This window comes from Gossypium arboreum, chromosome 4, assembly GCF_025698485.1.
Source record: "Gossypium arboreum isolate Shixiya-1 chromosome 4, ASM2569848v2, whole genome shotgun sequence".
NCBI lineage: Eukaryota > Viridiplantae > Streptophyta > Magnoliopsida > Malvales > Malvaceae > Gossypium > Gossypium arboreum.
In genome coordinates this window covers 100106166-100118035 of record NC_069073.1, presented here as the reverse complement: position 1 = coordinate 100118035, position 11870 = coordinate 100106166, and the positions used below count along the sequence as shown (strand labels likewise).

The 11870-nt window shown below is 33.8% G+C and overlaps 1 protein-coding gene and 1 long non-coding RNA gene across 2 annotated transcripts; one reads left to right on the top strand and one right to left on the bottom strand.

Annotated features, from left to right (window-relative positions):
• Positions 1 to 3704: 3704 nt before the first annotated feature.
• On the bottom strand, positions 3705 to 5343 carry LOC108457976 (aquaporin PIP2-2-like). Its single transcript, XM_017757201.2, has 4 exons — positions 4750 to 5343; positions 4382 to 4677; positions 4161 to 4301; positions 3705 to 4064 (listed from the first exon to the last, which is right to left on the bottom strand). The coding sequence occupies exons 1-4, from the start codon at positions 5048 to 5050 to the stop codon at positions 3945 to 3947; spliced, it is 858 nt and encodes a 285-aa protein (XP_017612690.1). The 5' UTR covers positions 5051 to 5343; the 3' UTR covers positions 3705 to 3944.
• Positions 5344 to 9949: 4606 nt separating this feature from the next.
• On the top strand, positions 9950 to 11667 carry LOC128291898 (uncharacterized). The gene is made up of 3 exons (XR_008281879.1): positions 9950 to 10027; positions 10490 to 10575; positions 11390 to 11667. It is a non-coding gene; the product is annotated as an uncharacterized LOC128291898 (long non-coding RNA).
• Positions 11668 to 11870: the final 203 nt, after the last annotated feature.

The following is an 11870-nucleotide window of genomic DNA, read 5'->3' as shown; positions in this document are numbered from 1 at the left end:
ATCAACTTGTCTTGATTTGGTATATAGAAACTTTTATTTTGTTATAATGGCATGTATAGGATTCTTGGTCATTTTTGTTATATGTGTCATTTGGCTAGCCAAAGTAAAGGCTTAAACGATATGCTTATTCATTTTGTATATGACCATGAGATATGACTCATATTGATGTAGGTTGTAAACCTACTAATTGTGCATGTTTATGCTCGAATGTTTCATGTGATGGTTGATGTGATATACCATGAATGGACGTGTGTAATATGGCCAAATCATTTGGGAATGGTTTATGTCACAATTGGTATGGGTTATAAATGAGCTAAGTATAAAATGAGATTTTTGAAATGTTAACCTTAACACAAAGAAGTAATATTAATATAGGTTAAATAGGGACATGAAGTAACATGTATGACATTGGCCAAGAAGGTTTAAAGTGTACATTTATACCCTGATAAATGTCCGAGAAGTATATTAGTGTTTATGGATGTTTGAGGGTGACCAAGGGCTTGGGAAATAGCCTCCAAAAAGGTCCACACGGGTAGATACACGGGCATATGTCTAGGCCTTATGTGTCACACGGTCAGTCCCCATGGGCGTGTTATACGGCTGTGTGTCCCCTGCACCTAAAATTTTAGGGCAGTATGCATGGTAGTAAACACACAGGTAGAGACACGACCATGTGTCTCAACCGTGTGGAGAACATGGCCTTTGGCCACGGGCGTGTGCCTTGGCCATGTGCTCCTAAATGAATGATGACATCATAAACAGAATGTCCAGGTTTTTGCACACGGGCTGTGACACGGGCGTGTCGGGCAGTGTGAGGGACATGGGCCAAAGGCACCAGTGTGTGCCCGGCCGTGTGAAAACCCCAGTAAGTTCGAAATGAAAAATAATTCCACACAGGTATGGGACACAGGCGTGCGCATTGCCTTCACACGGCATATGGGGCTTAAACATGAAAATTATTCAAAAATTTTCTTAAGTTTTCAGTTTAGTCTCGGACCACTTTTAACACATGTTTTGGACCTCGTAGGCCCATAATATGGACAATATGATTTTGTTCAATTGGTTTTTAATTTGAAATGAAATTTTATAAACCGTTCTCCCTAGAATGTTCACGGTTGTGTACGGTAATGCCTCGTACCTTATCTCGATCTCAGGTACGGGTAAAGGGTGTTATAAGGTTTGCATATTACCTAAGGTTTGCATGATATAGATAGCTCACATAGTACCTAGAGTTTGCATGTTATATATGTATATACTGAGAGTTCGCATACTTAATCCTATGAAGATTTGCATATGGGTTCACATACAAGTTCGTATACATCGGTTTACACACATGGGGTTTGCCTATTTTGAGGGGGTCGTTTACATGGGTTCGCATGGTGTTCGCACAGGGGTTTGCAAGGGTGTTCGAATGAGAGTTTGCAGGCGGTTCACATGGGTTTGCATGGGGTTCGTAGGGGTGTTTGCATGGGGTTCGAATAGGGGTTCATAGGGGGTTCACATGGGGGTTCGTATGGGAGGCTCGCAGGGGGGTTCACAAGGGGGTTCGCAAAGGGTTTTGCATATGGGTTCACATGTGGGTTCAAGTATAGATTACTTATTTTCTAACACTACAATTAATCATACATAATGATTTAAGTTTAGATCTCACACCTGGTTTGAAGTCACAAAAACCTTAATTTGGAAGAGGAGGTTGATGATCCACTTCGGGGAAAGGGATGAGTTTGAAAATTTTGACTCATTTTTGCTTGAAAAATTAATTTGGAAAAAAAAAAACTTGGGATTGTTTTTCTTAAAATTTGGTAGGTAAAAATCTTAGGGTTTGCTTTAAATTTGGCTATTTATAAAACTATTTTTCCCTAATTGAAATAGGTTTTAAGAATTCATGTAGAATTAGAACTATTTTAAATCAATGACTAAATTTAAAAAAATGATTTTTGGCTGAGCTAATTCGTAAATTTGGCACTTTTATGGGGTAAAAATAGGAAAATAAAATATTTAGTTGAATGCACAGATGGGAAAGGGTTTTGAACTTAAGACCTATTTGTAAACTAAAACCTTACCACTAAACTAACAAACTCATTTTTACTTTTAGCACAAATAATTTTTAAAGTTTACTAAATTCTCTTACCCTTTGTTTTAAAAATAAAATAAAATCTATTTTTTTATCCCTATTTCTTCTAAGCTCATTTTTGGGATGTGACAAAATAGATAGTATATGTTGTTTTTTTGTTAATTGGTCAAATAGGCTTTTTTTTAAAAAAAATTTAGGGAAATAGGTCGATTTTGGAGAGAGAGTGTGAGCTGGACACGCTTTCTCTTTAAGTTGCATTTTTTACTTCTTTAATATAATTATGTTTCTTGGTTTGATGGTTAAATGTTTGTGGTTTTATCCTTGACTTGAGTCCCAAGTTCAATTCCTTTTCCACCCACATTCATATTTTTTAAGCTTTTTTATTTTTAATATATAATATAAACATTAGCTAATTTTTTTATATATATTTATATGTCAAATATTTATTTTCTCCACGCATATTGTTGGTATGGTGATTTCTCATATTATAAAATGAAATAATTATTTCAAATATAATAATTATTTTTATGTAAAATATTTCAAATATCATTATTTATTCATCTACATTATGGGTATGATATTTCAAATATTTTTATATGTGAAATATTTTAAATACACATATAAAAATATATAATACTAAAATTTACTACACTCATGATATGGATTGAAAAATAAATATTACACATATAAAATTTATATTTACTAAAAATAATGATATTTATAATAATTATTTGATTTTATAAATAAAAGAGTTATTAATTAAAATATGAATTAAAAATAAAAATTTGAAAACAATGTATTTATTAATTAAAAAAACTTAAAACAACATGAAATAAAAATTACAAATATGATTAGAAGAGGAGGAATTGAACACGAGATTGAAAAATAAAATTATTATTATTTAACCATTTAACCAATAAAGCTAATATATTAAAAATAATAAGAATCTTAAAACAACATGAAATAAAAAATACAAATACGAGTGAGAGAAGAATTGAACCCAAGACTCAATGAGGAATTGAACACGAGATTGAAAAATAAAATTATTATTATTTAACCATTTAACCAATAAAGCTAATATATTAAAAATAATAAGAATCTTAAAATAACATGAAATAAAAAATACAAATACGAGTGAGAGAAGAATTGAACCCAAGACTCAATGACATAATTACTAATATTTAACCATTTGACCAAAGTAACTAACTATACTAAAAAAGTCAAAAATACAACTTAAAGGAAAAGCGCATTTAGCTGAGTATGCTTTCCTGCCACTTGTGCAAAAAGTACGTTCAGCTGACGCGTTTTTACACACTCTCTCCAAAATCAGCTTATTTCCCTGAATTTAAAAAAAAACCGATTTATTTAGCCAATTAAAAAAAAACAGCATATATTACCTATTTAACCGAACTCTTAACCATTAATTCCTTTAGGTTACTGGCAAAATATTATAATTTTGTTTCCTTATCATGGGTTTAAAATCACTTATATTTATCTTATCATATAAAATTCTTTAGGTATTAGATATCTACGAGAGCGAATTCGATGATTAATTCTTTCCGTTTAAACTTATTAAGAGATTAGACGTTGGCCTTGAATCTTAAAACTATTATATACTCGGATTAACACATTTGTAGACAACTCAAATCTATTTTCCATATTCTTAGGAAATGGAACTGAACTCCATTTAGATAAAGCAAAGTTTGAGGCACGTTAAAAATAAGTGCCAGATACATAGAGAAGAAGCATTACACTTTGATTATTCTTTACAAATTCAACGGTCTGAAGAAAACTTCATTTCATTCATCCATGCATGCCAGCCTTAATTTACTTTGAACTTATGGCTGCACAATTCTTGCTTCAACATATTTTACATGGCAGAGCTGCTCCTGAAGGATCCCAGAGCTTTAGCACCCGATGCCCTCAATACAAACTGGTGATAGATTGCGGCAATTGCAGCTCCAATGAAAGGTCCTACCCAGAATATCCACTGCATCCATTTCAAAGAAACAACAAAATTTTTATAAGGTGTCATAAGACAAGGGCCAAAAATAAAAAAAAGTTGTATAACTCAAAAGGTCCATACATGGTCATCCCATATCTTGTCCTGGTTGAAGATAACAGCAGCCCCCAAACTACGAGCTGGGTTGATACCGGTTCCGGTGATGGGAATAGTGGCTAAGTGAACCATGAACACAGCAAACCCAATGGGAAGTGGTGCCAAGACCTTAAACAACAATACACAACAATTCATAACTGATACAATACAATTTACGTTTGTGATCTGGTTAAAGTTAAGAGACATACAGGGATATGGGAGTCTCTTGCATTCCTCTTGGGATCAGTTGCAGAGAAAACAGTGTAGACAAGGACAAAGGTGCCGATGATTTCAGCCGCCAAACCAGTTCCAGTGCTGTATCCTTCAGCCAGGCTGTTGGCTCCTCCTCCATACTGGTTGTAGTATGAGTTTTGGAAGGCCTTGACCAGCCCACATCCACATATGGCTCCCAAACACTGAGCACCCATGTAAAATATGGCTCGAACTAACGACACCTTCCTAGCCAAGAAAAGTCCAAAGGTCACTGCTGGGTTGATGTGTCCCCCTGCAATATTGAGCTAAGTTGTCAGTCATTTGCTAAATCGTATCCCGCTATTAGCCCATTTTGCGCACTTACCAGAAATACCGGCAGTGCAGTAAACAAGGATAAAAATCATGCCACCAAAAGCCCAAGCAATGCCGAGAATGCCAACGCCTCCACAATCTTCACCGCCCTTAGCAAGGTCGGTCTGGGTCTTGTAACCGATCACAGTCAAGACAGTGATGTAGAGAAAGAAGAGAGTGGCAATGAACTCAGCTATGACAGCCCTGTAAAAAGACCACTTGGCTAACTCCTGAGCGTCTACCAATGGAGCGGGTGGAGGATCATGGTAGTCCTTGGCCTGGAACTCACCACCAACCTCAATTGCCTTAGCCATAGCTCTTACAAAACTGAATAGAAGCTTGGATTACAGCCTTTGTTTTTGAAGATAATCCTTGGAAGAAGGGTATATATGGGTGCGGTGGTCGAGTGGGTGTCAATTTAACGTAGTTGTTTTGCCGCCCCATTTCAGAAAACCAGACCCTACCAAGGGTGGCTCTTTGCTGCTGGACTACTTCGGGACAATATTCCTTAAAATGAATGATAAGCGCTTCATTAATTATGCATTTATTTATACACGGCAACTATTATTGTTCATGTTGGAATATACATTCTCTTTAACTAAAAACAAATATAGGTTAGTATTATAGCTATCTATAATATAATTTAAGTTTTTTTTGGTGGAAATAAAAATTATTACTGTAATTCTTTTTACTTAATTAAAAAGGCCAAAAATCTAGTGTGGAAAAGAAGACAAAATAGATGATAAGTGGGTAATAATTCGCCACGTGTCATTAAGTAATGGAGAGATGGAAATGGTGTGTCGGGCGTGATCCAAAAAGGCGTACCGACTAAACACTTAAAATGCGGTAGGCACTACAACCGTCCATTTCAATGCCGGACCCACCAAGCACCGCCGTTGATCCTTTCAACCACTCTTTTCCAGCCACGTGGTATCAATCATAAAATATTGCTCTCTAATCACATCGCATGGACCAAACTCCTTGAAATAGAAAGAGATATAATAACACTTAAGGCTTTCCTTTACCAACGTGTCGATACAAAAGTTATGATGCCGTCTCCGCTTTGATGATTGGTCGGTTGTCCTCTACTGTTTTTCATCACTTGCACTCAGTTTACAGCACAATAAGGCCACAATATTTTCCTAATTGCATTGCCGATTTTTTTAATGAATATTTTTCTAAATTTGTTAATAATGATTTGAATGACTGCCAAGTAATTATTTTGGTAATTGGTGTAAATCTTTTATTAATTTTAATAATCTCATTTATTATCCAACTATAACAAAATTATATGGTTAAAAGTATATTTAGAAATTCATGCAGAGGTTTTAATAGATATTATTCGAAATAATTTCACATCAATTAATAATATTATAGAAGTCGGGTTAATACAGGAATGATGCACTAAGAATTGGAAAATAGAATTTCAACATATTAACAAAATAACTGATTCTTTGGGTGAGACAGCATTAATGAAGTTAAATAAATTAATTTTTCTCACATATAGACCGCAATATATTAGGACGAGATTGCTAGAGGGATGTCAATAATTCACTGCATAAAGAGACCTCTATCCCATAGATTCCTAGTTTTTAAGCGTGTATTTTCTATTTACTATAAAAAGAAAAATAAACTCATTTTTCAATATATTTTTATGCAACTCTTTTTATTATTTATATCTGAGATAATACACATTACCACCTGAATTAAAACTCCTTCAGCATTGAAAAGTTTCCTACTTTAGTAGTCAAATTCATAATCTCAAGCCTTACAAAGAAAGAGATGGGAGACCATCATTGTTATTGACTGTTAATTTTAATCAAACACCTTTTCACAAGGTGGACTTAAATTTTCCCCACCGTAAGAATGGTAGCAAAACATAGTTTTAAAAGGAACAAAATTTTAATGCAAGTATAAGGATCATCTTTTTTGTGTAGGCCAAATACATTTTTCCTTTGATGAACAATCCTGCGAAGTAACAATGAAATAAGAGAAAAAAAAACCCATTGAACTGTAACAAAACTGGAACATTCCATTAATTCCCCAAGATAACAATTTATAACAAAATGTGGGGAGGGGGGATTTCAGTCCTAAATATGGATGGGTGAGGAATGCTAGTCGTCATTGGAGTCCTCAGCTTCATCTTCGGTGATGGTCTCCAACACAGGAGAATTAGATGTTCTGTTCCTGAGGGGAGAAATGAGAAGAGGAGGTGCAACTTCAACCCATGAACTCAAATGCCTCATCTCCTTTCCCATTGCTGAATAACAGAAGCTTTTGCTTTCACACCTGTTCTGCAAAGACTATATATAGTAGAGCTACCTTGCTGGATGTAAACTGGAAGTGGGTTGATAGATGGGGATCGGGCAGTGGATGGGTTTTTATAAGAAGGGAATACCAAGAAAGACAATGGAAAATGGGGGGGAAGTTGCCTCCCCTTTAAGCTAAAGCCATGTGGAAAATATGGAAGATGAAGTAAAGCACTTGCCTAAAGCACGAGGCAACACTTATCAATTGAACATGCCAACTATACCTACCTTCCCATTGCTTGGATGGGATTTAACCTCCTGCTTCATTTATTTTTGTTCGGTTTTTATTAATTTATGTATTTATTTTTGCATTCCTATTACTCAAAATTGATTTCACCCATACCCCCTTTTGCATGGTTTATTACAAACAGTTTTACATTTGTAATTCTTTTGAATTACACGATAACATTGAGAGTAGTTTATAGTGATTTTGGTGTGTTTAGAAAGGAATAGTGGATTTTCTACAAGAGTTTTGATATGTAAAGTAGTGTTTTGGAATCATTTGAGCAGTTGAGAGAGCTTATATAATCAATATATTAATGTGAGTCCTTGTGATTGATTACTTGTTAAAGGAAATTGGATGTAATGGTGCTTTATGCAAGTATACTTGGATGTGATTTGAGAAATTATTGTATTATCATAAAATTTTTCAAGTGTGTTTTAATGTGATTTGACGATAATTATTTGTTAAACATGCGAGAGACAAATGTTGATAAAAGACATGACATTATGATTCTGATTAGTATTAGATGAGGTTTTTTAAGTTTGAGAAAGGGCATCCATTTTACTAACACAATGGAACCATAATTGGTCTGGCAAAAGGCGATGCAACATTCCTTAGCTGCTTAAAATGTATATATTATAGAAGAATCCTGGGATTATGCATTTGCATCAGCTGCGCCTTCAACAATGGATTGGAGAATGTGAAGACTTTCGGGGGAAAATGAAAGGAGCCGGAGCCATTTCCATCCATTTTACTGCTTTCCTTAGCCATTGAAGCCCTCGTTCAATAAAAGTGGAGAAGTATACTCATTTTTACATTTTTTTTTTAAATTTTCTTTTACTTTTACTTTTACTTAAAAGTAATAATTCGTTACTGTTTAACAATTTTTGAAAAAAACTAGAATTATCGTAACCCAATAAATATATGAACTTAAATTTATAAAACAGACTTTCAAAAAAGTTGTATGAAAACGGACATAAATATATAAAAACCAAAACTAAATATAAATTATCAAAATAGAAAGAAATTTTAGGAAGTTATATACCAACTCTCTATATATACATATATGAAATAATTAAATCTTTTCAACCCAAAAATTTTAAAATCTTCATTATCATGGTTTTTAACACCAAAATTCTCCTCTTCTTCACTCAAATATTTATCCTCATAAAAATTATAAAAGAAAAACTAAACATATTTAATTTTATCCCTTAAACTAAAATATAAAGCCAAGAATGAAAAAAAGAGCAGCAACAAAAAATAGCTATTCCTTAATAGAAATTATGCCATAATAAAGGATTCCTTAATAGAAATGATGAACATCGATTGCACACACATCTAATACCCCAATCAAATAACGTAAGTTGAAATATCAGACCACACCCAAACCATTCTTTCAACATCAGTCACCACAAAACTAAAACCATACATTCATCCATTTACTAAACATGGAAGCAAATTAACTGCAAAACAACATTCCTAATATTTATATCTATACCCCAAAAAAGAACCTTCTTTTTTTTGTAACTATCCAACCAAAACATCGATGACTTGGATCGGGTGGAACTATGGAGGCATGGCTGTTGACGGGATCAACGTTACGATCTCGAAGGGTGAAAGAGCGGAGTTGTAATTTGTATAACTTAATTTGTATATCTACAAAACTGTTACTTCATCATGTTTCACAACTGCATCAACCATCAACCGCCATTCTTTCTTACTCAAAATTTCATATTTGGATTATATCAACCACCTCTTTTCAATTCTCTTGTTAATTTTCTCTAAATCCACCTCTATCAATATAAATCTACAAAAACATTTTGAAGTTTCCACCCAAATTACACAGTCTTCCACCGCTTCAACAATCAATTTTCTAATATGTGATTCTCTCTCCTCTCTTTTCCTCTTTTCCTAAGTTAAAATTAAATACCAAAACCCATGCTTTTTTTACCACTAAGAAGAAAAATACCCAAAATCAATGCAATCATCATGCAATTTTCTTTGTATATAAATTTCAAATGGCTTGAATTATAAGATCATTCTTGTTGCTTTCTTTCTCTCTTTATTTTTACAATTTTACTTTGATGTTGTGCCGAATGATTTCAAGTTTTGTTTTGTTTTATGTTTATTTGTTTTCAATGCCTCAAAAAGAGTATTTGAGGAAGAAAAAGATGTCATTCGAGGAAGAGGTTGGGATAGCCATTCAACACCCCCTCTACGGAATGGCTATTCAATGATTTTATGTAATAGAGTAGGAATCAATCATTCGACATTTAGAGAATTCAATAAACCATATTGTAATATCCTGATTTTGGGCCTAGTCGGAATAGTGGTTTCGTGACCACAAAATCTGTGATAGAAATAATTATTTTATGATTATTTTAAGGTCTATGATATGATTGCATGATTGTGTAAAAATTTCGTGAAGAAATTTTATGCATAAAGTGCTTAAATTGAAATTAGGGACTAAATCGAATAATTTGCAAAACTTGTATTCTAGAAGTTTATAATATGAAATTGTTTTGAAATATTAGTTAGGAGGTCTTAAATATAAATTTTACCAATTTCTAAGTCTATGGACAAAAATTGGACATGTATGGAATTTTTGGAAAGTTTAATAGTAAGGGCATTTTGGTCATTTAGGGGTAAAATGAATTAAAATACAAAATTAAAAGCCAATTTTGCTCATCTTCAACCCCATGGCCGAATATAGCAAGGAGAAACCATGGCTAGGGTTTTTCAAGCTTCCAAGCTCGATTGTAAGTCCGTTCTAGCCTCGTTTTTAATGATTTTTACGTTTTGGAGTCCCTAGCTCGATTTAGTTTATGCTAGCAATAATTTAACCTAGGGTTTATATTTGGAAAAATACCCATAGGTGAAATTTGTGTATTTTGGTGTTTTATGATAGAATATGAGGTTTTAAATTATGTTAGACAACTTGTGCTACTCGGTTTTAAGTGAAAACGAGCAAAAGGGCTTAATCGGTAAAAATACCTAATAGTCATAAGTACATGTTAGAGTGAGAATTTGATGTTTCCATAGAAGGGAAAAATGATCATGTCATAAAACATAAGAAAATAGGCTGAAGTTTAATTTACGAGCTTTGGGGCAAAAGTGTAAATATGCAAAAGTTTAGGGGCAAAATTGTAATTTTTCCAAAATATGATTTTGGGTCAATTTGAATAATGTGAGTCCTAATTAGACTATATTTTAAATGATAGAGCAAGGAAAATTGAAATTCGGGCTAAAATGGGGAAAATATCAAGTTGTGGACGAAATGGTAAAAGTAGTCATTTTCGCATACGAGGTAAGTTCATATGTAAATGTTAGTAACATAGTTATTGTTTTAAATGTTTTAATGTTATTTAAATGATATGATAATTATTATGAAATATCATACTTGTGACAATTGTTTGATAATATGTCAAATTATGTGATATACTTGGAAAATGTGAAATACTACCGAGTATCGGTATCGACATTCCATAGAAGATGGTTGAGACATATGATTGGGAAAAATGTCCCGTTGAACCTTAGGAATGGATTAGGATACAAGTGACATGTCACTGGGATATTTGGGCATCCGAACTCGTTGAGTTGAGTCCGAGTTCACTTATGGATGCGGCGTCCAACTCGTTGAGTTGAGTCCGAGTTCGAGAGATGTAACTAGGCATCCGAGCTCGTTGAGTTGAGTCCGAGTTCACTTATGGATGCGAACGCCCGAGCTCGTTGAGTTGAGTCCGAGTTCACTTATGGGCGGGTTACATGGTAGCTTGGCTACATATGTGGCACTTATGTGCAAACTTTCCATGTATCCGAATTATATTCCGATGTGTTCAACGGGTAAAGTTCTACTGAAATGGAGGAATACTCAAGATGAAAGGGACGTATTGGTAAGTGTTGTGAAATGGGTACTTTGAACAGGTATGTACTTAACCCTCGGGTTGAAAAATCGATATAACAACAATATGGTAAGATGATAAATGAAAATGTGATATGAATGTCTTGGTGATGATTATGCAAATGATGTTTTATGTTTGCTTATATGGTTATGTTACTTGCTATTTGCATGTGAACTTATTAAGCATTTATGCTTACTCCCTCCTTTTCATTCCTTGTAGTTTTGACAAGCCAACTCGGAAATCGGGAACGGTCGGAGGCTCGCTCACACTATCCATATACCATCTTGGCATAATGGCTTGTATATTTTGAGTATGGCATGTATAGCATTATAATCATTTTGTATATATGGTCTTATGATATGGTTATTGAGTGGTATGGAAATGCTTGGTAATGATTAGCCATTGGAATGGCTAATCATGATCATATTTGGTGTTATGTATGTCAAATTGCTAGCTAATCCATGGAAACCATGAAATAGGTAAAATTTACCATAAAATAGATTCAGACAGCAGTAGTGATGTGAATTTCAAAAATCACTAAAAATAGTAGAAATGGAATTAAATAATTAATAAGTTATGGAATCGAAGCTTGATGAGTCTATTTTCATATGGAAGAAGCGAAACAGGTATATGAGCTATATTTTATGAGATGTTTAAATTTTTGTGAAACAGGGCCAGAGCGATTTTTGGATCCCCTGTT

Bases quoted from the DNA above. Each gene is read 5' to 3' on its own strand.
- LOC108457976 (XM_017757201.2), bottom strand. From the start codon at position 5,050: ATGGCTAAGGCAATTGAGGTTGGTGGTGAGTTCCAGGCCAAGGACTAC. The intron at 4,302-4,381 runs GTATGTCTCTTA...TTGTTGTTTAAG, and splicing joins CAAGAGACTCCCATATCCCT to GTCTTGGCACCACTTCCCAT. The intron at 4,065-4,160 runs GTATGGACCTTT...AAATGGATGCAG, and splicing joins ACAAGATATGGGATGACCAT to TGGATATTCTGGGTAGGACC.